The 26,834-nt window shown below is 45.5% G+C and overlaps 5 protein-coding genes across 5 annotated transcripts; all 5 read left to right on the top strand.

Annotated features, from left to right (window-relative positions):
• Nucleotides 1-439: 439 nt before the first annotated feature.
• K444DRAFT_537793 (carbohydrate esterase family 5 protein) lies at nt 440-1,226 on the top strand (the record flags this gene model as incomplete). Its single annotated transcript, XM_024875491.1, has 3 exons — nt 440-631; nt 681-898; nt 959-1,226. The coding sequence occupies 3 exons, from the start codon at nt 440-442 to the stop codon at nt 1,224-1,226; spliced, it is 678 nt and encodes a 225-aa protein (XP_024732305.1).
• Nucleotides 1,227-3,485: 2,259 nt separating this feature from the next.
• K444DRAFT_497037 (uncharacterized protein) lies at nt 3,486-4,941 on the top strand (the record flags this gene model as incomplete). Its single annotated transcript, XM_024873290.1, has 3 exons — nt 3,486-3,560; nt 3,616-4,822; nt 4,865-4,941. Coding segments are annotated over 3 exons (1,359 nt in total), but the record flags the coding sequence as incomplete, so codon positions are not given.
• A 1,542-nt stretch (nt 4,942-6,483) lies between these two features.
• On the top strand, nt 6,484-9,000 carry K444DRAFT_617134 (serine/threonine-protein phosphatase 2B catalytic subunit). The gene is made up of 4 exons (XM_024881055.1): nt 6,484-6,999; nt 7,127-7,716; nt 7,795-8,708; nt 8,773-9,000. Exons 1-4 carry the CDS (start codon nt 6,831-6,833, stop codon nt 8,783-8,785), a joined length of 1,686 nt encoding a protein of 561 aa, XP_024732307.1. The 5' UTR covers nt 6,484-6,830; the 3' UTR covers nt 8,786-9,000.
• A 1,988-nt stretch (nt 9,001-10,988) lies between these two features.
• K444DRAFT_617136 (uncharacterized protein) lies at nt 10,989-13,010 on the top strand. Its single transcript, XM_024881056.1, has one exon. It carries the CDS (start codon nt 11,013-11,015, stop codon nt 12,822-12,824), a length of 1,812 nt encoding a protein of 603 aa, XP_024732308.1. The 5' UTR covers nt 10,989-11,012; the 3' UTR covers nt 12,825-13,010.
• A 3,123-nt stretch (nt 13,011-16,133) lies between these two features.
• On the top strand, nt 16,134-17,930 carry K444DRAFT_695499 (uncharacterized protein; the record flags this gene model as incomplete). The annotated part of the gene is made up of 5 exons (XM_024887881.1): nt 16,134-16,157; nt 16,203-16,338; nt 16,549-17,055; nt 17,335-17,388; nt 17,638-17,930. 5 exons carry the CDS (start codon nt 16,134-16,136, stop codon nt 17,928-17,930), a joined length of 1,014 nt encoding a protein of 337 aa, XP_024732309.1.
• Nucleotides 17,931-26,834: the final 8,904 nt, after the last annotated feature.

Genomic DNA, 26,834 nt, shown 5'->3' on the forward strand with positions numbered 1-26,834 from the left:
GCAGGTACGGTAGCTTCACAAACCAGCTCATCTTGCAGCGCTCATGCGGGGTGCATGATGCATAATGCAGCTTCAGGTCTTTCAACACAAGGTAGGCAGTATCCTTCTTCAAGTCGCCGAGGTATTTTGGCAGTTGCTGCCAAGAAATTTGTTTTCTCACCAAACAGCTATCGTAGCATCTCGTCGGAAGAACATTGGCAGGGCTTCCTGAGATTCTGGTAAAGATGTAATTCTGTTTGGGCAAGCGAAAGAAAGGAGGGGATAAGAACATGCCTCGGCTTCGAGTGCTAAGATTTTTCTATATATACGACGATAATATCCTGAAGATGAGAGGGTTGAGTAGAGCAGAAGTCTACTGAGCCATTGAGCAGATTGCCTCACCTGACCGCACTTGATCTCAAGCAAGCTGTTGCAAACCATTTATTTCTCAACTGCAAAAATGAAATTCCAATCTACGGCCATTGCGGTACTCCTCTACTCTATCGCAGCGACTCCGGTTCTCAGCAACCCTATTCAAGATGTCAGTCGCCTCGAAGCACGACAAAGCGCAACTTCCGATGAGCTGAAAAATGGGGCGTGCAAAGAAGTGTTTTTCATATTTGCGCGTGGCTCAACCGAAACAGGGAACATGGTGAGCCTTGCAATGTAGAATTCAGTGCCTCTGAAACTAACCTAGGCAGGGAACCGTGGTTGGTCCTCAAGTATGTTCGGACCTAAAATCTGCCCTCGGCGATAGCGTAGTTGGATGCCAGGGAGTGGGCTCCCCATACGAGGCAACTCTGGCAGATAACTTCTTGCCTCAAAATACTAGCCCAACGGATATCGGGGCTGCCACCACACTCTTCGACTTGGCTGACTCCAAATGTCCAAATTCTAAGATTGTAGCCGGCGGGTACAGGTGAGTAATTCAACTTGTGAACATTAGATAATAATGAGTCTAACGCTCTTGAACTTCTAGTCAAGGAAGCGCCGTCATGGACGGCTCCATCCAGGCACTTCCCGCCTCAATCCAAAACAAGATCTCTAGAGTCGTTCTGTTTGGGTTCACGCGCAACCAGCAAGATGGTGGCGAAATCCCGAATTACCCTGCAAGTAAAACCAAGGTCTTCTGCGCGGTTGGTGACCTTGTTTGCGATGGCACGTTGATAATCACTGCGGCTCACCTAACTTACGGGGCAAATGCCCCCGCAGCTGCGAGTTTCCTTGTCCAGCAGCTTGGCTTGTAAGGTCAAAGTCTTATGCATTGTTGTTGAAGAACGATTAGGTAGTTTCAAGTGGTACTTGGCAGAATTCTGTGATGTAGGGTTTGGAAAAGGGTCGCGCTGGTTCGCACCGTACGCTCGTTACCGAGACCAACAAAATTCATGGTTGCAACCAAAGATCAGACCAGCGTGAAAAGTAGAATTCAATGCCCCCAACGGCTGTGGCAGTGATAAAGTCCTCCAATCCTTGAACAGTGGCGCTTCTGCATAACACGCACGACCGAGCCAAGTTGTTTCAGACTGGTTGAGACGGTCATCCACCTGCTCACATTATCGACCAATCGCACAAACGCCGAGGCTTTCATGGCAGCGGATGCAACACTGCCAAGTATGTCCGCTGTATCCAAATCATGGCAGAGGCGTTGACAAAGTCCTAGTGATGAGAACAAAGTGGGGGTGAAAATCTACAAGGCAGATCGCTGGATTCTTCAGAATACATCTCTCGCATAACAGAATCCTGAAAATTGCTCAAACTCACGGTCTCTACTCAGCAGGAGACTTTTGGATTCAAATATAAGTAAATGAAGGAGGGGAAAGGTACCTTGGCATTAGACCGGGTGGTGGCGGTGGTGCAATTTAAGTGCTCATAGATCCTATCCACTTAGCTTTGAGTCGTTACCTCGCTTATTTCAATGACAACACTCACAAATTTAGTGTACTGAATTTGCATAATATTGAATCTACTGAAATAAATGCATAGATTCCCTTCAGAGTATTTAGGTAACATAGAAACACGGCCCGAAAAACCATCGGGAGGCTATTATGGTGAAGTGTTGAGAGTGAAATAAGCGAGGGAAGTGAACATGAGATTAACAATTGCCTTCTTGAGATCACCAGCTTTCTCTATCCTCCAAATTTATCCTTCTACCGTAAAGCTCTGGATGCACTCTACCATGACTCTTTTGTCTAGAACTCATCAACGACCTCTGAGACCTCTCCCAGGGAGCTGTCCCCCAGGGAGCTGCCCTAAGGAGCTCTTCATATATCGCAGTGAGTTATCCCCCAAGGAGCTCTTTACGTATCGCATACAAAGAGCTCCCTGGAGGGCAGATCTTGAGGGGAGAGCAGCTTCTGGGGGGGCAGCTCACTGCGATACGTAAAGAACTCCCTATAAATAGTAAGCACGAGTCTAAGTATAATTTTAGTGCAATTCCAAGCCTAAAGATTTTAAGTAGCATGCGATTTGTAGCTTCGAATTTCATAGTCTTGGTGTTCTGGTGCTCAAGTGCTCGAGTGCTCGAGTGTTTTGACCCTTTACCGCCTAAAGTTCTGCCCTAACCTTCATTGACTATTCGCGAAAAGAATTCCAAATCTCTTCCTTCCCACCAAGTCGTCATCACAACATCCGCCAACACCATGGCAGAGTTAAGACCTCCTGGAGAGACAGAGCTCCCAACCAGAGAGAAAGACGCAGAGAGCATGCATGAGATTGAGGCGGGCACCTCCGTTGAAGGAGGTTCCAACTCAGAGGTGGTTAATCAGGAGCAGCGCAAAGCAGCGGCTGTGTCAACGAAGAGATCAGAGAAGAATTGCCGCCCAGCGACAGCTCTTCGAACGAGTGCCACTCCACTTCTTTCATTCATTTCTGTGCTGGAGAATCCAGAAGCAAACTTCAACTCCAGTCGCCGTTCAATCTAGCCAGTACCGCCTGCAGACTACGCAATTCACTGCCCACCTGCGGACGAGTCTGCCAGTCCCAGCCTTTGACGGCAATGTCATCAATGCTACCCGCAATCTCGCATTCCTCGGAAACTTGGTTAGCATCCTCAGAATAGCCCCTTGCGTGTCTGATGTAGGCTGTGCCATTTCTTAGTCAGCTCCTTGCTTGCAATTCTAGTGGCTCGCTTCTGGATTGCCCCTGAATGCTCGTATCTTTTCTTCCTCTGCACGTGATCGAGTCCTTTGGATCCTCGCACAACGATACAAGGAGAGTGGAGGATTTCCTCCCTGTAAACGAATCATGCTCAGTTATAAAAATTATAAAAGCGCTACAATCATGCTGTTTCCAAGCATTGTCTTCACTGTTCTACTCAGTCATTCAACATTTCTATTCCTGTTTCCACTGTGTTCTCATTTCTTCATCAATTTTTTGACCCGTCTCAAACCGTAACAAGATATATTACTTTCCAGCAGCAAAATATGGCATTAGTATTATTCTTCTCCTTGTTATCTCTCGCAGTGGACACGACCATCGCGAGTAACGCTACCACTCCTGCGGCAGTTTTTCTGGAGATTTCGCCTTCTACAAACTTAACCTGGCATCCGTGTCTCGGAAGGTTCGAATGTGCGGTTCTAGATGTAAATGGAACCCCTATACAGTGAGAACTCGAGATTGACCAACCCAATTGTTTAGGTTCCTCTTGACTACAGCAACCTGTCTGGCCCAAGAGCATTCGTTCCCTTGGTCAGGACATCCGCAACCACAACCCCATACAAAGGCATGGTCTTGACCAACCCTGGAGGACCCGGAGAGTCTGCTATCGACGACTTCATCAACAGCGGTGTCTACGAAGCTTCTATCGTCGGCTCGAATTATGATTATGTTGCGTTTGAACCTCGAGGGCTCGGATACAGTATTCCAGCCACGAACTGCTCCTCTTCCCTCCCCCCAATACCTGGCATTGAAAAACGCTCCACAAGTCGAAGATCAAGTCAATCTGCCCGTTTGACAGGCCCGTTTCTAGGCAGCACATTCTTCAACGATGACTACGAAGGTTCGATTGAAGTAGGACAGGCCTGTCAAACACTGACGGGTGGGCCGAATGATGCGGGACCACACATGTCGACTTTATACCTCGTGCAAGATATGCTCAGCATCGTCGATGCATACGCCTCCAGTCCTCAGTCTCAAGGGCTCGAAAATGCTTCGCTGGTCAATTTTTGGGCTTTCAGTTACGGGACTTACGTCGCGCAGACATTTGCTTCCATACATCCAGATCGAGTGGGACGATTCGTGATGGATGGAGTCGTGGATCCGGATGACTACCGCTCCGGTGATCTGCTGAAGAACTTGCAATTCACTGACGAGGCTTTCTCTACCTATTTTGTTTACTGCCATCTTGCTGGCCCGACCGTATGCCCCTATGCTACAGGGACAAGCGCCTATGATATTTTCAGTCGTTTTGAACGGACGGTCAGGAGGCTCGATGTTACGGAAGCAGAGAAGCAGGGGTGGGCTAATGCAACCGTGATCTCGCTCTTGCTGGAGGGCTTGAAGCAATTTGCGCACAACGTTGCCTATGAGCCGATCAATGCATTCCCTGCTCTCGCTCCCGTCTTACTATTCATGGAAACCGCTTCACAGAATGCTACCGAAGCTACTGTTCAGCAATTCAAAAAGCTAACCGGGGGGAAAATCACGATTGCGCTTGGCTCGATAGAATGGACGAGAGCAGTGGCTTGTTCGGATATGGGCAATGTGTTGTTCAACCAGACTTTGGAGGACCTGTCGAATGTGGCGAAAATAATGGAGTCGCAGAGTTATGTCGGCGGGGAGTTCTGGGCTAGCTTGAGAGTTGCATGTTTGGGATGGGGAATTGGACGCGAGGGAACGTATATTGGTACGAACCTCCACTCCGGTGCTTCTGGGAATGTTTCCTGAGAATTTATAGGCACATTCGGCGGTGCAAGCAAGAATCAAATGCTCTTCGTAAGCAATACGATGGATCCTGCAACGCCGTACTACAAGTAGGTCTTCTCCCGTCTCTCCTCACCGCGCGGACTTCAGATTAAAACAAATCCAGCGGTGTCAAAGGCACCCAACTCTTCCCCGGATCCGAACTCCTCCTTATCGATGGCGTAGGCGTAAGTCTTTCTCTTTAGTTCTCTTCGCTCCAATTCTTCAATAACTTTGCGATTTGTTCATCCTCGGACTAAAATGAGTTGTGTAGCACACAACACTAGGACCCCTAAATAACTGTGGCAACGCAAAGATTAACGCTTTCTTTCAAAACGGCACCCTTCCTGGAGACGACAAATTCTGTGAGCTTGAGGCAGGACCTTTTAATATCACCATCAGTGACGGGATTCAGAACAGAAATGATTGGCAGGATCTGAAGGTTGGGATGAGAAGTTTGAAGCAGGGGAAAATCAGAAGCATCGTGTAGAATGTAAGCCAAATTAGGATCACATTCCAAGTATTAGAAGTATTAACAAGATATCTGCAAGTTTAATCTCAGGACTCTCATATAAAGAGGTTAAGACGGTCGCCTCGACCAAAGGAATTATTATACAGGGAATCGCTATGAACACGGTTAAAATAGTTAGTATAGACGGCGAATGGAGGGAATGGTTTTATTAAACAAGCCATAATCAGATGTCACATCACCTGTTCTCCCCCCTCAGAGTTCCACTTTACCACATTAGGTATGGCTCATTTGCAAGGCCTATAAATATTCTCTTTTGCACAGATTCATGTACTTTAAACTACTCAATACCACTTGATTTGGACCCTCCATTTTGGCTAGTCAAATTGATGCTTTTTACCCAGTGATTTAACTGACACCATAGTCAATTTTGAAAAATTGAGGAGAGTTGGATGAGGAATTAGTTTCTATGCCTATCTTTGAATAATTTTTCTTACTATCTGCTAAGCTAGAGCCAGAGCTAGAAGTAGCGCGGATGATTTGAGCGCAGGTTGCCGAGGTTTATATTGCTACAATGTGACGTGGTGATGTGATAGGCATGTCACGGGTCGGCAGTGCGGTAGAGAAGCTCCGCTTTCTCGAAATTCTTCTAATTTGCTTCAAAAGCTGCGCTCAATGAAGTTATCACGACAGCGACAGGCTACGCCGCCGAGGCTGGACACCACTAAAATGGCGACTTCTCGGGGCGATTCTCGGGCGGGAGGCTCTGGCGATATGTGCCTACAACGGGATCGGCCAGTCACCACCCAGGCAGAGTGGCCAGCGCCATACCCCGCCGCCGGGAGGGGTTTTCATCCCTGCAAGCATCAGCTATTACTGCCTACTCGTAGTAGGGATAGATAAACCCATGCCCTGTCTGGATCCACAGACGCCGCAGTAAGGGGTATGGGCGAATAAGATAGCTGGAATTCAAGGTTTTGTGGAGGCGAACCCACTAGAAACACGCTTCAGGGTAGGGGTTGGTTTATCCCAATCACCAAGTACAGCATTGCAGGACAAGTAAGCGATGGATGTACAGGCGACAAGGGACCGAAAAGCCGCGAGTCTGCCTTGCGCTCCTTGCGCTCCTTGCGCTCCTTACCCTCCTTGCACTTAACCCAGCAACCTTCCTATAATCTGTGCAACTGGCAAAACCCTTGAGTTCCACTTCTGTTATTGTCTAACCTTCACTCTTCTCGAGACCTGCCTCTCCTCCGCGCCGAATAGCCAGCCAGACCCTTCCTTTCAGCCTGTCCTGGGCAAGATGCTGGCAATCCCAACCGATTGGGACCTGAATTCAATCCATTCATCTTGACAGAACCCTTTGTTTTGCCCCAAGTCCTAGCTCGGTCGAAGCCCTTCCACAGCCTTTTGTTGCCGCTGGCCACGCGCTGCCGGTCCCTTGGCCTCTGGCTTCCCACGGCGACCGTCAAGCAACTTCGAAATGGACAATGCCAGCTCACTGCCCAGCGAGGCCGAGCAGGTTCGCAGGCACCAGGTCGAGAATGCCGTCCGCGCTATACAACAGAAGAAGCCACTCCCCGAGATCGACTTCACCATCCACACTATGGAAGATGGCACCCAGGTCAGCACCCAGGAGCGTGTCTGCAAAGGTATGAGGGCCTCCGCTGTCGTGCTTCACCCTCATTTCATTTCAAGCTCCCTATCCCCTTCCGCCCCCAACCCCAAGCATGCCTCGCGACCGACCGACCCAGCGCTGATGGGCTCTTGTTTTCGCAGACGTGCAAGCCCCTGCCTGGTTGACTCCCACCGACGAGACATTCTACCATGATGAGACGCGTGAGAAGCCCAACATCCTCTTCCTGAAGCAGCATTTCTACCGTGAGGGCCGCCTTACCGAGGAGCAGGCTCTTTTCATACTTGGGAAAGGCACCGAGCTGCTCCGCGCCGAACCTAACCTCCTGGAGGTGGATGCGCCCATCACCGTCTGCGGCGACATCCACGGTCAGTACTACGATCTCATGAAGCTCTTTGAAGTTGGTGGCGATCCAGCCGAGACAAGATACCTCTTCCTTGGTGACTACGTCGACCGCGGCTACTTCAGTGTCGAATGTGTTCTGTATCTCTGGTCGCTAAAGATACACTACCCCGACACCCTTTGGCTGCTGCGCGGAAACCACGAGTGTCGCCACTTGACCGAATACTTCACCTTCAAGCTAGAATGCAAACGCAAGTATTCTGAGGCCGTCTACGAAGCCTTCATGGAATCCTTCTGTGCTCTCCCGCTCGCCGCTCTAATGAACCAGCAGTTTTTGTGCGTCCACGGCGGGCTGAGCCCGGAAATGCATACTCTAGATGACCTCCGGGAGGTTAGTTGCCTTCTCTCTCTCTCTCCTCCACCCAATGCCCCGCGAGGGGGGCTGGGGCGTCGCTAATCTGTGTCGTAGATCGATCGTTTCCGCGAGCCACCCACCCATGGCTTGATGTGCGACCTACTCTGGGCTGATCCCCTGGAGGACTTTGGCCAGGAGAAAGCCTCTGAGTACTTCCTTCACAATAAAGTTCGTGGCTGCTCATATTTCTACTCGTACTCGGCCGCCTGCAACTTCCTGGAGAAGAACAACCTCCTCTCCATCATTCGGGCGCACGAGGCACAAGACGCAGGGTACCGCATGTACCGCAAGACTCGAACAACAGGCTTCCCCAGTGTAATAACCATCTTCTCAGCGCCCAACTACCTCGACATGTATAATAACAAGGCAGCCGTGCTGAAGTACGAGAACAACGTCATGAACATCCGGCAATTTAACTGCACGCCGCACCCCTTTTGGCTTACCAACTTTATGGATGTCTTTACGTGGTCCCTCCCCTTTGTCGGCGAGAAGTTCACAGACATGATGATTGCCATATTGGGCACAATCTCAGCAGAGGAGCTTCGGGAAGATTCCGAGCCCGCCTCGCCATGCCCCGTGTCCCCGGCCATGCCCTCCCCTGCCAGCCAAGATCCCGAGTCGATCGAGTTCAAGCGACGGACGATCAAGAATAAGATTCTTGCCATCGGCCGACTCTCACGCGTCTTTAACGTCCTGCGCGAGGAGTCGGAGAGAGTTACGGACCTCAAGACCGCTTTGGGTGGCCGCTTGCCCGCCGGAACTCTCATGCACGGCGCCGAGAGCATCAAGGATGCCATCAGAAGTTTTGAGGACGCCCGCAGGGTCGACATAATGAACGAGAGACTGCCTCCAAGCCACAACGAGGTGGTGCGACAGGCAGCCGACGAGCGTCAGCAAGCTCTGGACCGGGCGGTGCGGGAGGTTGACGGCGACAAGAAGCTGCAGACCCTCTCGAGGAAGTTGAGCACGTACGTTGTCGTTTCATTACTTTGTTTGCTTTGATACTCGGTACTCACTCCTATCTTCCGGCAGTGATCGAAAGTGATGGACAACGCAGGCAACTGTACAGGAACAGCAGCAGGCGGATATGGAAATGCCGGGCAGCATAGACCACGACATCGTATATCATGATATCTAGGGAAGGAAAATGGCACGGCCCATCTAGTGAAGAGTGGTTCTTAGACAAAATCAGGTGGTTGGAGCTGTAACTCTACATTATACGAGCTCTGTTTATTGGGTCCAAATACATGACAATTGGCCCATCAAATGTCGTATTGTCCTTTTCCGTCCGATGCTGCTGTGATACCCTCACGCTACAAGTGATTCCCGCACCTGTCTTCCCAAACATAAGTGGAACTACATTGGGTATATGTCAACGTTGGGCTTGGAGGCAATGGCGTGTCTGATTCTTCTAGGAGTAAGGGGTAAGCTAGACTGATATACTGGAATGCAAAATATGACGAAACTTGACCTAAGCAAGATAAGGCACATGATATGTGATCGTTTACAGTATCCGTTGAGCTGCCACCAGGAACATAAAAACTCCCAATCTATGTTTACATGTGAATAAACCACTTAAACACTCAATTGCACAATAACCACGATGCCTGCGGACACTGTATTTGACTCTACCGATAAAGAAACTCTTCGGCCTAACGAGGATCCAATTTCTAAGCAGGGGGCTATGTTTAAACCTATGCAATTGCCCAATTGGGAGTACGAGATGACCTTACTAGTGGACACCTTCCCCGGCGGTCCCATTACATTATTTACTATATAATATATACCTGAAATCGCCGATTTGATAGTTGAAAAGACAAACGACTATGGACGAAAGCCTCAAGACGATTCATGGCCTTACGCACGAGCAAATTAGTGGTTCCCTAGATGTTACAACCCACGTGACTCAAGGGCCATAGGCTCAATACTCGAACGAGTAGCAGGAGACCCTTGGGGAGCGTTCTCTTATGTATCTAGCAGGCTATGCGCTGGGCCGTTGTTGGTTACTAGCGAACCAGGCAATTGTACGGATTACGGGTCACGTCATGAGGATCATTGGATCAGGGGCGACCCAGTGATCCAGGATCGGTGGACCATGAGCGATCCTACGATTCAATGGAACCAAGGTTCTATATAAGATAGGGCTTCCTCCCTTTAGATAGAAGCTTTTGCAATGGGGAGGGATTCTAAAGTCTATCCAAAGAAAAGCATATCACAGATTAGTCAAGGAGCTGAAGAGGTGCATGTTAAGCTAACCAAGCCTGCGAATTGTGTGCGGTAAGGGCTTGAGATTTGGCGACTGGCCTAAAAACGAGTTGCACTAGCTCAAATTGCAGCTAGTAAGAGCAGGGAAAGCTCGAGGCACGAGAGTATATCTGGTTGCAAGCAGTGCAATGTTTATTTATGTAGGAATTATGGGTTTTTTGAGGTATGCCGTAGGGAGAAGTAAGAACTGATACATTTTTGGGGAGGAATTCAGCCCTCTGATTGGCCGGAATTAAGCGAAAATCGCTATGCATGGTCCAGCCCGTTCCTGGTGGCAGCTGAATGGATGTCGATTGGGGGCCGGACTAACCTAAAGTAGAGAGGAACACCAAAAAATCTAGTTTTCCTTTAAGTTTAATTTACTATATAAAGAATTATTATAATTTAATAATTTTTTATATTATAGAAAGCCAGATTATAAGCTAATAAGATATAAAAAATTTGTTATATAATAATTAGTAAATTTAAGAAAATTTAATAAAGGTAATGAAAGTCGTAATTTTTAAGGTATTATAAGAGCCTGAAAATTTAGCGATCAAGCGCTTGGAACTAATTTACCTTGTACGCAATTATTGCCTCGCTTGCTCCATGCCCCAAATTAGAGCTCTTATATATAAATTTCCTTATACTTATATTAGGAAATCTGATTCGAGAGATGGACTTAAGTAAGAACAAGCAACTAATTAGGCATTATTTAAACTCTAAAATCTATTAATGCGTCTAATCGACACCCGGGGGGTGCCGTTTTACATTTTCCTGTAAAAGGAGACTTCAAGCGATACGATAGTGTGTTCTAAAAATTGAGATATCTTCTAGAAGAGAAGCCTAATGCTCGTAAGAAGTTTGTAGGCAAGACTAAGTACTTGTACTGTAGGTACTCCTTAGCGTGAAAGTTAAGCGAGGTTGCTGCCTAAGACTTAAACTAATTTTCCCCTCACAACGGGCCAGGGGGCTCGTTCCAACCTCGACGTCCCGCTCCATCCGTCATCAGAAAATCAACAGAGGCAATGGAGAATCTGCACAACGATTACCCATATTTGCCTTTGGACGCCGCCCAGGATGAAATCCGGCTGTTGGAGCTGCTTCCCAGAGGTTTAGACTCGTCGGCACCTCTTCAAGTACGCCTCATTCATCGGTCCCTAAAGGAATCGCCAAAGTACGATGCACTATCGTATGTTTGTGGGAGCACACTTGATAAGGCTACAATAAGAGTGGACGGTAGCAGAGACTACCCAGTGACTAAAAATCTTGAACGGGCTCTAAGACACGTTAGTCATTTCCAGACTCGTCAGAACGAACTGGTCACAATATGGGCCGACGCGATTTGTATCAATCAACGGAACGTCGAGGAGCGCAATTCCCAGGTCAAGATGATGTGGAGAATATATGCCGCGGCTGAAAATGTCAGAACTTGGCTGGATGTTGAGATTCCACATGCAGTGCTGGGAGGACTCATGCACCTCTGTAAGGATATCCAGTCAGTCGACGATCTAGGCGACGATCCCGGATTCTGGCAACCCATTACCACGATAGTCGAGGATCCATACTGGAGTCGAGTCTGGATCCAACAGGAAATTGCATATGCAAAAGAGCTCTTAATTCACTGTCGTGAGATTCCAGTTTCTCATGCAATTCTTAGTTGGTTCTTTGTGGTTTTGGAAAAGTACATGGATAAGTATAGTCCAATCATGGAACACGGTGTAGCCATCAAATGGAGAAGGCTGGCAGTTGGATCTGGCCCATTTCAGAAAAGCAAGTCTGCCCGTGTCACAAATCCACGATGCTATAAAAACATATACGACTCTTTACACTGGACGAGTCACCTGAAAGCAACCGATATTAGGGACAGGATATATGGGCTGCTAGCGCTGGTTGAAGATGATGTTGAGGACATCGAAGTGAACTATGGGCTCCCAGTCTCAGAGGTTTATTGTCAAGTGGTTCAAGTCCTTATTCAGAATCACCACTCCTTGGCATTTCTGAATTTTGCGGGCCTGAATGTTTCGCAAAACGATTCTGATCTACCAACCTGGTTGCCATATCCTAGGGGCCATCCCACCGGGGTACTCAGTTCTAAGAGTGATGAGGGGTCAAGCTGTTTCTCTTGGCTTCAGTCTCTCCATGCCGATATCTGCCATAGCACTGCCATTTTACCTTCCCTTTCCACGGATCATGAATCTTTGTATGTTCATGGCATGTATATCTCTAAAATCGGAGATGTGTGCCGAACTATGAGTTGGCAGGGTGTGCACAACTTTGGAAAGTTCCTGCAGGCATGGGACGAATATCTCAACAAATGGACTGCCATAAACAGCGAAAGAGATAGCTCGCTCACAAGAATAGATGCTATGCGATCATTCGTCTCCCTCATGCATATTTGCAGGACAACAGAAGCTGTCAGTCGTTTCGCGGACACCGACAAGCTGGCTCGATTTGAGCAACTTTTCCCTGTAGCCCTTGCAGAGCAACTAAAAGACAATCCTAATCTCCCGGGGGCCATGCGTCAATTTGACTATGTCATGTGGGGTCTGATGAGCAGAACAATGGCAATTCCTTCACTGAACCGATATTTGGTTCTTACGCAAAACGGCATCATGGGGCTAGCCCCGATGGCAACGATCCCTGGCGATGAGATCTGGATGCTGTTTAGACATCCCATTCCCATAGTGCTTCGACGGGAAAATAAACATTTCCTTGTGGTGGGACCAGCGTTCATCGACTTTGTGGTGCAAGAAAAGTGGGATGAGGCCATGGCAAAATATGAAGAGGGGGATCAAGATTGTCAAGGTCAGGAGATTCGATGTATTTGTCTAAGGTAGGAAGTTGCTCAGCAGGAGCTGCTTGGTTGGTTTACTTGGGGTTAGGAGAGCATCAAAATGTTCTGAATTTCGATGGAACAGTGGAATACAGTGTCTTGGATTACCTCATAAAATGAACCATGAAATTGAGTCTAGGCAGAAGTGGTATTACAGGACTAGAAATCCAATCTACACTCAATATTGCAGTGCACAAATCCCTCCTGGACCAATCAAGCATTGTGTGTATCTATGTCTTACCCTTGTCCTTGTCATCACCTTGTCCTTGTCATCACCTTGTCCTTCAATAACCTTCTCCTCAGCAGGATCCTCTATCAATGGGAAGGCCTGGCTGGCAAATGGATTCTTTGGTGCGTCGGTGGGCTTGGTCTTTGGCTTCGGTTTCGTGATGCCGTGGCTCTCCGTCTTTCTAGTCGGGGGCTTCGACTTTGACTTGGGGGGTACTGGGTTCTTCAACGTCGTACGAGAGCGTGTGATTCTTCTGGCTGTTGAAGTGCGATTGACCAAAGTACGCGGCTTTCGGTCACCTGAACCCTTGGGTGTCTCATCGCCATCGCCATCAGAATTAAAATCATCACGATCCAAATCGTTATCTTGGCAGCCTCCAGAAAACGGAGGAACTCCCCGGTTGTTCTTAGGGTTCTTCACAGGATCTGACTCGCTGCCTGGGTCAATCTTACGGGGGGATTCGGTAAAATGGTTTGCATCTGTCATCTCCGTATCGTTATCCTCATTCTTGTTTTCCAAGACCTCCATGCCCATGTCTTCCTCTATTAGCTTTTGTGTCTCCTCCCCATCTTCTGCATTATGTGAAAATTGATGTTTTGGTGGTTCAAATCCTCCAACAGCTGCTTGTGCCAGGGCTAGAAGATCCTCCGGACGCGATTCGTCTAGACTCTGCTGGATTGCAACTTCTATGAGGGCATCGTAGAGAGCATCAACTTGCTCTGGAGAAGGTCCATCGCTTTTAAGACGTGAAAAAGCGGGTGAGGGAGTCGTAGATGGAGGATTATTTGGCTTCTCCATAACGTCTGCGAAGAAGTCAATATTCGTCGTCGAACTATCATGCTTGAGACATCATGCAACCGCTTCAATGGTGTAGAGCCTTTGTTATGACCAGGGGCATTGTCTGAAACAGTCTCATTTCTGTTGACTGTGTTCAGTGATGAGTTATTGTTGGTGGAAAATTTGTGAAGGGTTGCATTGGAAATCGTGGGATCGTTCACCAAGGTTGGCTGGTTGGAGGTGGCTGTGGCAGGAGGCGGGTGAGGCAACTGCAATGCTGGCTTTGGATTTCCGTTCCGCCAGCAATTTGTCATTGCAGCTACTTCTGGGAAAAGGATAAGGTGGGCATACAGGTCGTTCCAAGACTTCAGTGCAATTTAATCCGCCTCTTCTGCCTCCTTCGGAGTAATATGGACAAAGTTGATGCTGAAACAAAGTTCAGGGGCAAGGGTATATTGCTGAACTACATCGAAAGAAAGGATTTCTGACAACAAATTCCTCGCAGCCCTGGCTACGTCATAACGTAAAACTATGTTTAGTGGCTTCCTGCACTGGAGAGGATTAATAGTGTAAAGGGATCGCTCCATTACTTCTTGCGTTCCTCGAGCTTCGGTATTCTTTTGACAAAGCTTGAACCTGATCGGTGGTATTCTATAAGAATTAGCCTTTGAAAACCAATAGCGCTAGTCTCTGCGTCAGATGCTTGCCTTGAGACCATCCTGCATGTGCCGCAGAAGGATTTCGTAACATGGATACCACTTCGCAACCAGGCCACGATCTTCCTTTGTTCTGGAGCACTGTGTTCTCTGAAGGTCATTAATGATGGCAGTGCCATTCCTCGTAGATATATTCAATCTACTGGCATTTGCTTGTTGCATCCAAGCACATGTCGCATAGTTCTCAGCCTCCAATGTAGACTGAGTAAGTCGTCGAGATGCCGGTTGCTGGGGTTGGGGTTGAGGATCCATTCCATTGTACTTAAAAACTCTAGGAGATTCGATTCCGAATGTTCCAGCACGACTGTGTACAATCGCCTGCGAAGACTTCGTGACTTGAGTTGCTGCGGTTGCCTTGACGCGTTTGTTGTGGTCGATAGCAGGAATTGGCCGAGTACGAGCAAATAATTGTGGGCGGGGCTATCCGCTGCGCTCTGTTTGTAGCCAAAGTGCGGTTCTGCAGTACCTCAAAACTTCGTGAATAGGGGGGGTTAGCGGCGCACGGACCATCAAAACAACAAAGACCTTTCTGCTGATGTCAAATTATGTTCGCGGATGGCTGGGACGAATAGTATTTAGTAGGATTGGAAGAAAGAGCCTCAGCGGCTTTTGGAATCTGTTTTACAGCACATTTTTCAAATCCCCCATGGGTGCTCTTTTAGAATATTCTATTGCTCACATCGTGCAGGCTCTGAAAAAGGCCTCGCATCTGCTAAGATTATCTACGACACTCAGATTAATAGTCTGCTCTTGATATTACTCGTTAAGCAGTGTGGCGACTTGGACTCTTGAAAGAAGTGTTGAAAGCTAACGATTTTTAGGTCCACCTGAGGCATGGGCTCTATTCCGAAACACCTTCTTGCAATTCGATCCTTGCTTCTAATCGATGGGCTCTACCGGAAAGCAGCTTCATTCTGGCCAAAATAGACGCGTCCCAACCTCCCTCAAAAGAGAGAAAAATCGGACATAAAATCGATAAGAAAATTTCTAGAGGCAGAAGAGGTGGCAAGGATGCAGACGATTGGTTCTTTGATTTCATGGGGACTCTCAACGCCACAATCAGCTGGAGACTAGGTTAGAGCCTGGCAATCTCTTTGCTTTTCTGTTCCGTTGAGAGTTCCGAAAGGCAACAAAGCCTGATTCTATCACTAATTTTCAGAACATAATTAACGGCTCCTCTTATTGATCTTTCCCTTATCTGCTCCTCGCTTCGTTGCCTCAGGTAAGGCGGTGGTAGCCGAAGCCGGCTTACAAGTCCCATCTTCGCTCCACAACCTCCTGATCCTCAACCGCTCTACGGTATCTAACCAGAAACTGGCGCTCTCACTCATCCCAACGGGTTCGGACTCTTCAGCTAAATCTATAATACAGCACCTACGAGAAGTCGTCTCAATGCGCACCACGCGTGGTTGTTGTCCCGGCTGGTCAAGGCTTTGTGTTCACCAAGGGCTCCAATGCTCTCTCCCATGCTGATCCTCCATCGCCTGTCACCGCCAAAGAGAGCCAAAGAGGTATTAGAGGAAGATGGCAAGATGGATTGAGGACAGGTTGAGAAAGTAGGCGGCAAACCATTCTCTGTTCTTCAGATGTCATGGTTGAATTAGACAGCAAGCAGGTTTGTGCACCAATTTATTTGGACGAATACTGATACTGATGTTAGGACTGGCGATTCAGGAACAGCCCGCTTGTGATTGCCAAGTCAAAAATTCGATTCTTCCCTCAACAATACCGCGCTCCGAATTCCTGTCCAAAGATGCCACTCTCTACGCCGGCCGGAACAGTGGGCCCAGCAAGAAGTTAGCCACCACACATACTCATTCCGATAACCAAAATCCGTCGTTCTACTCCCCATAGAAGACGTTCGAGATCGAAAAGCCAGACCATATTGAGAGAAATTCAAGACTGGGGAAGATCTCGAACGTTGTCTGGTAATATCGCCCGCCACTTCTGCTCTTCTTTGGCGTTGGCAGTTTGAGGGTATCATGGCATCCTTCGGGCCCCAATAGCTGCGCTCTTGCTCAAATACATCCGAAGACATCACTTCTGCCCTCTTCGGAACTGGCAAGCTCGACTCTACCGAGCCTTTGTTAACTGGGCGGGAGATCTGCAAATTCAGCAAGTCGAAGACAAGCTGGGCCGGGGTACACATTGGGCTTTGAGGGAGTTCTCGAATCTACGTTTCCAACTTCAAACCATACAGTTCCAGTTTGTGGGCACCGAGCAGAAGGGTGACTTCTTGAAGGGTTTCTTCCTCTCTCAGATGAGGATTATGCGGAGCAATCATGATTCGAGCAACCGAGGCGATTTGACCTCATGGACAAAGTCATCAGCTCACACGAGCAAGAAGACACTTCTAAATGTTCGAGCTGATGGTGTTGCAGAGCCTCATACGAAAGATTGGTTGTCAAAACGTTGGCTTTGGCAGTCAAGTAGCATTGATGTGCCCCTCAAATATAGAGAGGGTGAGAGGCTCCGAGCCCAGAAAGAGGCGGTGGCTGTACTGGAGCGTGAAAGTATGCCTCTACATAGATGGGGTGCAAGCATACTTAAGGACGCTGATGGCCTAAGAAACACGGTTCTCCCCTTCAGAAGGAGCGCTCTCATCCCAAACTAATGGGAACCAGATCACACACCTGTCTCAACCCTAACCATCACCATTTCTTCTATTTCGACTTATGTTCTCCTCCCAAGGTAAGGGTTGAGTATCTAGCAAAGCATCCGAGTTTTGCTCTGCATGAAGAATCGTTTTATCTAGATTAATAAACTAACATTGACTGCTGGCAGCCGATAAGATGAATCTCCGGTGGTTTCTCGCGCTCCTGGTGCTCTTGTTCTTCTCACCCAAGGTAAGTTGAAGAATTAGCCATTGTCAAGGAAGTTTTTGTTGGCAAATTTGCAGCCACTCCTGAATCCACTACCGGATACTCGGAGCCTGGCATCAATGTGGCCATTATGCATGCCCTGAGCAATCCGTTTAGTTCCGGTTCTCTCACCGTCACAAACCAACACATCCGCCTCGCTCTCAACCCGACCCCTCCGCAACCTCCTCACTCGGAAATCAGCTCACTGAGGGTCTGTTGGCTACGAACGCTCAGTGGTCATCGTCTCTGTTGCTATCGACGTCGAGGCACAGCCAGATCTTGAGATATTGCTTGATTCGGAAACTTCAATCCCATGGACAACTACAACAACGACTCGCCGCATTGTCAACGTGTCGATCCTCCAGAAGCCAGACTTACCCGCGACTTCGGATTCGACCATGCAACTCAATATAAGGATAAACAACTGTATTATGGCTATAGCTCAATCTCAAGGCCAGAGTGATGACTCCGAGGGTTACCGAACGCTGCTAAACTTATCTACTCCTGAGCGCACTCATACTAAGTAGCTTATTCTTCATATTGCTACTCTTAATGAACATTACGTACCTGGTCCAGCTCACGAGGTCCTGATGATTAGCAGCCTGGCCATATCAATGGACAGAATTCCGTAGCCCAGCGTCACCCCAGCTTCTTCTCTCACCCAGTCCAAACCCAGTCAACAAAACCACCAGCAGATTAAACATCGCTCTCCATGGCTCGATCTTGAACGACCTCAATACCACTGTCTCTCATGTCCACTCCGTCCCCAAGGCCTCGAGCGCTTCCTCCTTTCTCTCTTTCTCTCTCCTCATGGTTACCCACCCACGGTTCCCGACAGCACCCTGAATGATCCTGGATCTATTTGAGTCTCTGTTGTCCCATATCCAAGTAAAATACAGCACGAGAAACGCTGTCTGCAAAATCTGCAACTTTTAAGCCCTCATGCCACTCTCGCCACACATGGAGTTACCGATACACCCAAATTTACCGGCGATACCTTTGCTATCACACCGAAGACAGATGAACTTACTAGAGCAAAGTGATCAAGCGGTTTGCTGTTGGTCTCAAGAAAGCTTCCACGTTTTGGCTTCGGCTTTCGCAAGGGGAAGATTGCGGTTGAACACCACTTCTCACTTCGGAAAGAGAGCTCTGCTTCAGATCCTCGAAATTGTAGTTTATCTCTAAAGAGCATATACCACAGCCGCCTTTCTTGCCGTTTCAATACCAAATAGGGCGTTTAACACCTTCTTTTGACAGTCCTCGAACCTTGCATAACACGTTGCAGCAGCGGCTGCTCAGGCGTATGTATTGCAAGCCATCAATCTTACACATGCCTAATCTTCTAGCAGCTTCTCTAGCAAAACTAACATCCTTGAGCCAAAGACTCCTGCGACAAGGAGAGTTGGCACAGTATGCAGCAAACTTCTCAAAGAATCAAGGCATTGGAGAAGGTGGGAGAGTGTGGGCGGGACAGCTTCCGGATCTTCTCCAGTCTTGAACCCGACGTCTGCAATCTGTATTCCCTCCCTTTCACCGAAACTTACACCACTTTTCTGTTAATTCGACCTCTGCCTATATCATCGGTAATGGCATATCCAATTCTCAGCGTGAGTCAACCTCTTCTCCTGTAATCTCCTCATTGAGCTCTTTGGGCCACAGATGCAAGCTTCACTGGTCTTGTCGTTATCCTTCCCGACTCAACTCATGCCATCGCCGCTTCTGTCGTTTCCACCTCTGCCTCCACTTCAGTTCCTACTCACGTTGACCCAACCACGACAACATGGCCCGATGGTTGCAGCTACCAGATGGTATTTCTCATTTAATTTAACAATGGGTGCACTGCACCTCCTCAAGAACAATCAGCTATAGTTGTCAGCGCATCCGGAAACACGATCTGAGTGCCTCACTTTGTTGATGGGATCCCTAGAGGGTTATCGACAGCGTGATTATCAAATTTGGTCGAGGTCTCCGCCATTCACAATGGCAGCGATCACTGGAGTAGGTTGGTCAAGCATGCTGCCCGAATTTGGAGAATGCCATGATTGCCAATTCGGGTGCTGTCTGGTGCCTTTACAGCAAGTACTGTTACCAAGAAATTCTGGCGAATGTCACGCAAACCTTATTCGCAAGGATGTCGAGATATAAAGCATCATTGAACTTTTCATGATGCTCGAGCAAAGCCCGCTGAGCACGAAGAGGTTCCTCTCATTTCCCGAGGCGGTTTGCATGTGATTCCAGTGGATTCTTCAACTGAGCGTCGAAGCCAAGAAACTTGCACTTGCATCAAGCTTTGGTTGCAGTGGAAAGCCGGGATGTTTCAGTACGTACTGTACCCATAATAGCTCGCGGTTGGCCTTGACTCAGGCTCGGCAACGATTGGCGTTTTGCACTATTGATAATAATCGATACCATAATCGTAAGGTATTAATTATATTAATAGTACAATCGATTATTTAGCGAGCTAATCCCTATATACGTACGATTTTACCCCTTTTCTAATTCCAGAAGGTTCAGAAGTTTAGTAAAGTACTATACTATATATAATAAAGGAAAGGCTCTCTATTATTTACCTATTTAAAGAAAGTATCTAGAATTCCAGTCCTTTTCCAGTACTTAAGGCACTCCCGCATCTCAATTATCTCGGCTTCTAGCTATCCCCTATCCCAGCTTACCATACGACGAGCCCCTGAAAAGACTCTCTCTGGTTTATTACTTATTAGTACTATTAAGAGGATATTAATAGCCATACGAGAGAGCTTAGGCCAGCGTTACCTTTGCATATCTTGGCACTACTATGCAAGGGCCCCCTTTTTACCAGAATCATACGATTCCTCTATATTAAAGTCTATATACTCGTCCCTACTTACTGGTCTAGTAACTAATTAAAGGGCTAAGGCAAGCCGATTATAAGTATCGAGTGCTTCTGGCTCCTGAGAAGAGCTAGTAGTTAGAATAATTAGAGCTTGTGGCCCCTCGTCCCAATACCTTTCCCAGAGCTTTTTTACCCTTAGTAGAACTAGCTTTATTTACTTCTTTGGCCAGTACGTTTCAATATATCTCGTATGGTATATAGGGTTCAGAATTAAAGTAGTAGTATAAATAAGAGACATATCTATCTTTATATAGTACTTATTAAATACTATATATATAATATTCAGGTATTAAAAGAAATCTTGGCTCTTTTTATTCTTTTTCTTTTTATATTTAGTCTATAAAAGTTAATTAAGTAAAGAGAAAGAAGAAAGGAGAGAAAGAAAGGAAAAGAAGTAAGCTTATAGTTATTTCTTATAAGTATTTAATTAAAATATCTATTATAAAGAGTATAGTATTAATAAATATAGAATCTCTCTCTATAGCAAAAGTAGCTTATAAGAAGGAACTAAGGAATTCCTTAATTATATAAAGCTTTTTCTAGTCTTAGTAACTTAAAAGATCTAGTTCCAGCTTTTTCTTATAGTTCTGGTAATACTTTTCTACTATAGGCCTTAAATTAAGAAGTATAAAAAGTATATTATACTAGCTATTCTACCTTATTTAATTATCTATTAGAATTAGCCTTTTTATAAGAGCTTTAAAGGCTGCCATATAGCCTGGTAATCTATAAATATAAATAATAATATTATACGCTTAGCTAAGTAGTTCCAAGAGCCTAAACTTGGCCCTAATTATTTCCTTATCCGCAAGCTCTCTAGTTTCTTTCTGGCCATTATATAATTTAAGCTTTTCTGCTCTAATTATATCTATAAATAGGAAGGCTTAAATAATAAGATTAATAATATGGCTAATATAGCGAACTTACTATTTCTTTATATTTTACTTCCTATTATATAACTTTACTAAAAAGGCTTGAATATATTAATAAAAAATATTATTTAAGGAAATATTATTAGTAATAATAGCCCTAAGCTTTTATATAATACCGTAATCCTCAAGAATAGAATAAAGAATAGAGAACTAGTTCTCTTTATTATAGCTAGATATTCTCTAGAAAGTAAGAAGAGCTTTTTGCTTCTTATAATTATATATAGTAAAGTATATATAAACTACTAGAAAAAGTAATTAATTTAGGGAGATCCAAATATCGAGCGAAATATGGATAAGTAAGATTACTAATTAAAGGGTCTTTTATATAATAATCTTATACTTTCTCTAAGCTTCTTTAACTTTATTATAAACTCTAGAATAAGAGGTTATAATCTTGCTCTTATAAGCTCGATTTAGAATTTGGCAAAAGGTATAAAATTCCGGCTATTTAATAAGACTAAAAGACAGATTCCGTATAATAATTAGAGAGATTAGAGCTTTAGTAATAACTACTATATTAAGGCAGGCTCCAAGGACCTTATTATTAAACTCTTTAATCCTATTTCCCTCCTTAGCTTAAGCTTTATACCAGAGTTATTTGAGTTACTAGTTTATAATAATTTGGCTCTTACTTTTAGCCTTTAATATTATAATTTAGTAGTAGCGGCTTAAATAATCCCCTATATTTCTTAATATTCATATATTATATGGCTCAGTTTTATAAAGGGTATAATAAAGAATGTCTTACTTAAGATTATCTGGAGTAGGAATATAATAAAATTCCTAATAAGGTGCTCTTAACTTTGATATATCTAGAGTACTTGGAGTGGAATCTACTAAAACTAATTATGTAAATAATAAATCTGGTTTAAATAAAGAAGACATTTTGATAATATCTTTGGAAAAAAATTAGTGTACGAGGCAGGGAAAATAGAGAGAAGAAGAGAGAGAGAGAGAAGAAAAAAATGGGGGGATACAGGGTAAAAGCGGTAGAATAATCATTTAGTAATCGATTACTAATCGATTACTCAGCAATCGTTGCCGAGCCTGCCTTGACTAACAGACTTAAAGGGAAGCCAACCTTAACGAATCGGCTGAGACTGTTCATCATTGGGACCAGGAACAACGCTCCCAGACTTCGGCCTCGGACTATGTATATGATCCAGGTAGAAACTCTCTGCCACCACCTGTTCCGCAAACCACTGAGTCGCCGCAGGTTCAAGCTCTCTATTGCCTTCGCCGTTAGTTCTTTCGGACGACAACGATGGCGCCAAGCAAATTAATGATGATACTGGAGCGCAAGACAATGGCATTGCTAAACATGGTGAAGCATGGGTCCGAGCCCATGGAGGTCATCGAGAGTCGCGATCAAGAGGACAAGGAGTGTGAGCATGCCAGTGCTGAGAAGGTCGAAAAGAGCCGAGTAGCGCATACGATGGAGAGAAGAACGCTTTTGATGAAGCCAGGGAGCAGTCTCGACTCACCAGACAACTGCCAATACAAGCCTTGCGTTACTTTGCAGAACTTGGCTGGACTCACAAGTGTGAAATCTCAGATAGACAGAAGTACCTCGATCTCGCTGGCGTTGGTCAATATCCTGGATTCCGCGCCTTCGAAAGTCATAATTTAGCTGTGACAAGCCAACCCGGTCGGGGAACCCTGTTATAACTTTCATACTTTCTCTCTCATTTCATAATCGTAAGTCTTATTAGTAATGAATAATCTGTCGATTGGTGACACTGGAAGCAGCAAAGACTTCTCATTTACTGCTCACGCCGTTAATTCGTTCGGAGTGAGGAATGCTGGTACTGAGAAGGTGGAAGGAGCGCCGAATGGTGTAGAAGGCAGTGAGAAGAGCGCCTTCAATGAGGTCAAGGAAGCAACCTTAACGAATCTGCTGAGGCTTCCCTACACCGCAATCAAGCGCGTCTCACTCAACCACGTCGTCGCATTGCCACCTCTGCTTTCATCACTGTGGTTCTCTCTTCTTCTATTCCCAACATTAGCCAAACCTTTGTCACTCTCTCGGATTGGTTCATTATCCTTCAGCGAGAATAATCGGGGTTCACGAGAAGCAATAACTTGTAAGACTTACTACCTTTGTATTGGCATGCTTTCCTACCAGACATGGGTGCAGAGGCTTCGCGACTGCTGGCTCCTTCATTGGAATTTGTATCTCCCTTATCCAGCAAACCTTTCTATAGTAATCTCGAAAGTTCCCCAGAAGCATGGTACCGGCCTCATTCCAGCACCTCATTCAACGCCGATACGGTCGAGCCAGAGAACTTGTACCAGAGACGCCGTTCGGGACTGCAGAAGTCTCATCAAAAGCTGAGACAAAAAAGATCACAAAAGATGTTAATTTCTACACCTCTGACCAGGTCTCCCAGTCTCAGTGTCAAGCAATAAAACGTTGGGAGACTGCGTCACAGCAGTCTGTTAATTGCTCTGCCAGGTAATGATTCAAGTAACGCGGTGGGCGCCAGTATACTTCTCCATCATAAGTGCAATGTTGTTTTACGCATTTTGACTGTTTGAGCCCATTGACAACTCTTGAACAGAATATTGAATATAATGTTGAGTCGATAGAATGGCGTTCATTTGAGTATTTCGAGACGCGCTGTTGAGTACTTTTGGCTTCTATGGACAAAGAGTTGTGGCTTTGGGAAGCTCGTTCTGGGAAAGGATGCCTCAATCATGCGCAGTCAGGTCTTGTAACAAAAACATTGTTTGCCATTTTATAACCTGGTTGATCTTGTTGATCTTTCGCATCAAGTGAGGGACTCCGGCTCTTTTTCTGCAAACCAAAGCTATTAAAGCTACGGAGACAGCGGCATAAAGTAACGGGAATACAGGGCATATTTCATAATACATTAATAAAAGCCACTAATAGGCCTTATAGGTCTTAGTTTTATCTCCCCATAATAATATCCTAGTCCCTATAAGCCCTGTAAGGGTCCCCTAAAGCGATTAATTAACCCCGCACCCCCTCAAAAGAAGTAAATAGGAGCCAAAGTATCTTTATAATCTTCTATAGATTATAAAACTTCCCTTAGTAATATAATTTGTGGGCCGGTATATTGTTCTCTTATATAATTATATCAGGGTAATCCTTTTGGTACTCTCTTATAAAGGGCAAGAGCTTCTCAATTAATTTCCTCTTCTAATATTAATACTAATTGATTCCTTCTTGTCTATTCTTTATAACAAAGGCTCTAGTCTTCTTATTATGCTTTTATACCTTTTGTATATCTCCTGGTACCAGGCCATAAATCTTTTTCTAATCCCTTAGCCACTTCCTTTACTCTTTCTCCTACTTTTGTTTATTAGCCTTTTCAATTAACGAATTCCTCGTATTAAGATCAGCTTTATACTCTCTCTTTTTCTCTATAGCCTCCTTTTCTCATATATAATAAGGCCCCTTTTTATTAAAAGAAAAAGCTCCCCAAAATATAAACTCAGAAAAGCCCTTCTACCTTCTTTATATATAATGCTTATTATATGCTTCTCCAGGTAATCTCTATATATGTCTCTTGCCTCTTATATCTCCTAATTATACTATAGTCTCGTCTATAAAAATCATATTTTTCCAGTCTTCTAATATCTAGTATACTCGCTCCAAGTACTAGTCCAATCGCTCCTTTTTATTAAATTTATTTAATCCAGGCTTTACTATTAATTTATACTGAGAATAGCCTGCTTGCTTGAGGACTTTCCAGATAGTTCTGGGAGTAATTTCATACCCGTACTTTCTTACTTCCTTTATAATTATAGTATAAGAAAAGCCTCTTATAGTCGAGTTCTGAAGTATAATCTTTAAAATATACTTAATCGCATTAATCAAAATTAGAGGTCTTCCAGATTATAATATATTTAGGATATAACTTGTTTCCAAGGGTATATCCTTATTCTCTCTCTAGCCATACTCTCTAGTAATAGTATATAATTAATAAACGGTTATTTTGGGTACTCCTATAGCGTTTTTGATCTGAGCCGGAGTTTTTCTATCCTCAAGTATATAAATTGCCTTGATTCTCGTACTAGTAAAATGCTCTTTATATATGGTAATAGAAATAATAAGTTCAGTTAAGGGTACAGGTTATATGGGAAGTATCAAAAGTAGTAGGCTTAAATTATTGTCTTTATTCTCGTCTTCTGAATTAGTAGGTAAATTATACCATATATTATCTTTATCTTTAGTATACTTATCAGAATACTCGTCATTAGACAAATCAGGAGGTAACGAGAGCTCTAATTGCCTATTTAATAAATCAGGAAAGTCAAAAAGACCTCTAAAAGTAGCTATAATAAATTGAAGTAAGAGTAAAGAAGAATAAAGGATATAGGAGAGCTTAATAGGGGGGTAAAAGCTTAATTTACCCTGCTACCGATTACGGACGCACGTCTAAAAATATAGGGGCTAAGGCCCTATAGAATGCTGTGGCTTAATATAACGTCCTAATCGAGCTATAGGAGGTTTCAGTAAGCCTTCAGGGGTCTTATGGCCTTGACTCAGTGTAATTACAGTGGCTGCAGGGCCAAGTGAGACACTACAGGGCATATTAGAGGCCCTAGAATTATGCATGCCCTGTATTCCCGTCACTTTATGCCGCTGTCTCCGTACCCGCCCTTTCATGACCTGCCTGGCCCCAAAGCGTTTAAGCGACCCTCTCCACACGAGTGATGCCTTGGTGTCTCGCTACCCCAACCATACAATACATATAACTTCAACGCGCCGGCATTCCTCTGCCGCTGGAACTGACATGTTGGATTGTACAGGGAAAAGGGACGTCGTGTTGAGCGATGGGCAGCGGTAGCCGCGATCAACGTAGGGGAAACGTTGCCTTCCATCTTCCGGCGTGAAAAGTGGTACAGTGAGAAGCAATTGGACCATAGCCACTACCGGTACTTAAAGACGGCGACAAATTATTAATTAAGCAGTTTATGATATAGTTACAAGTGAACTTACGAGTGCTATCAACCGGAGCTTGCATATTTGGACCCGGGGAAGGGAGGATTGTAGATGCATGACCACGTTCAAATTAGGCAGCTTTCAAGTGACACCATTGAGCCATTGAGGCAATTGGTGGGCGAGCGGAAGTGCAGTTGCTCCTTTGGAGGCTCTGGGAAAAGACTTGAGGATAGTTGAACAGTTTTGGATCCCAGGTATGTTGGTAACCCACTTTAACAATCTGCGCTCGTCAGAGGGCGAAGCCAGATACAAGTGCTCGAAAATCTGAGATGTCGCGTCCAGGTAGTAATCCTGGACCAGCCCAGCTTTGAGGATTACTCCGTCGAGGGCGCTATCGGCTTGTGAAATTAAATAAATTCGGAGTGACGTTCAAATATCGCGAGAGAAGGAGGTACTTCAAATCAGTAGGACAATCATTTCTAAGAAGACATTAGATGTGGTTTTGGCCGCTTGAAAAACGTACAGTCTGGTGCGGAATGATTGAGGGTGGGACCATCAGGTTCGAACATGGTGAAGCACTACAAATATCTATGTGCTCAGACTCAAAAATCGTAATTTCATTTCCTCATGATAAAATTGATAACGCAAAGTTGTAGGGAAAGCTGCAATGGATGCAAAGAGAGGCAGATATCGTAGATGCCAGCTGCAAATACGG

The sequence above is a fragment of the Hyaloscypha bicolor genome, assembly GCF_002865645.1.
Source record: "Hyaloscypha bicolor E unplaced genomic scaffold K444scaffold_125, whole genome shotgun sequence".
In the NCBI taxonomy this organism is placed as follows: Eukaryota; Fungi; Ascomycota; class Leotiomycetes; order Helotiales; family Hyaloscyphaceae; genus Hyaloscypha; species Hyaloscypha bicolor.

What these genes read in the sequence shown, in the direction of transcription:
- K444DRAFT_617134 (XM_024881055.1), top strand. Translation starts at nt 6,831, where the DNA reads ATGGACAATGCCAGCTCACTGCCCAGCGAGGCCGAGCAGGTTCGCAGG. An exon ending in CCAGGAGCGTGTCTGCAAAG is followed by an intron (nt 7,000 to 7,126) that starts GTATGAGGGCCT and finishes TTGTTTTCGCAG; the next exon opens with ACGTGCAAGCCCCTGCCTGG. An exon ending in CTCTAGATGACCTCCGGGAG is followed by an intron (nt 7,717 to 7,794) that starts GTTAGTTGCCTT and finishes TCTGTGTCGTAG; the next exon opens with ATCGATCGTTTCCGCGAGCC.
- K444DRAFT_617136 (XM_024881056.1), top strand. Translation starts at nt 11,013, where the DNA reads ATGGAGAATCTGCACAACGATTACCCATATTTGCCTTTGGACGCCGCC.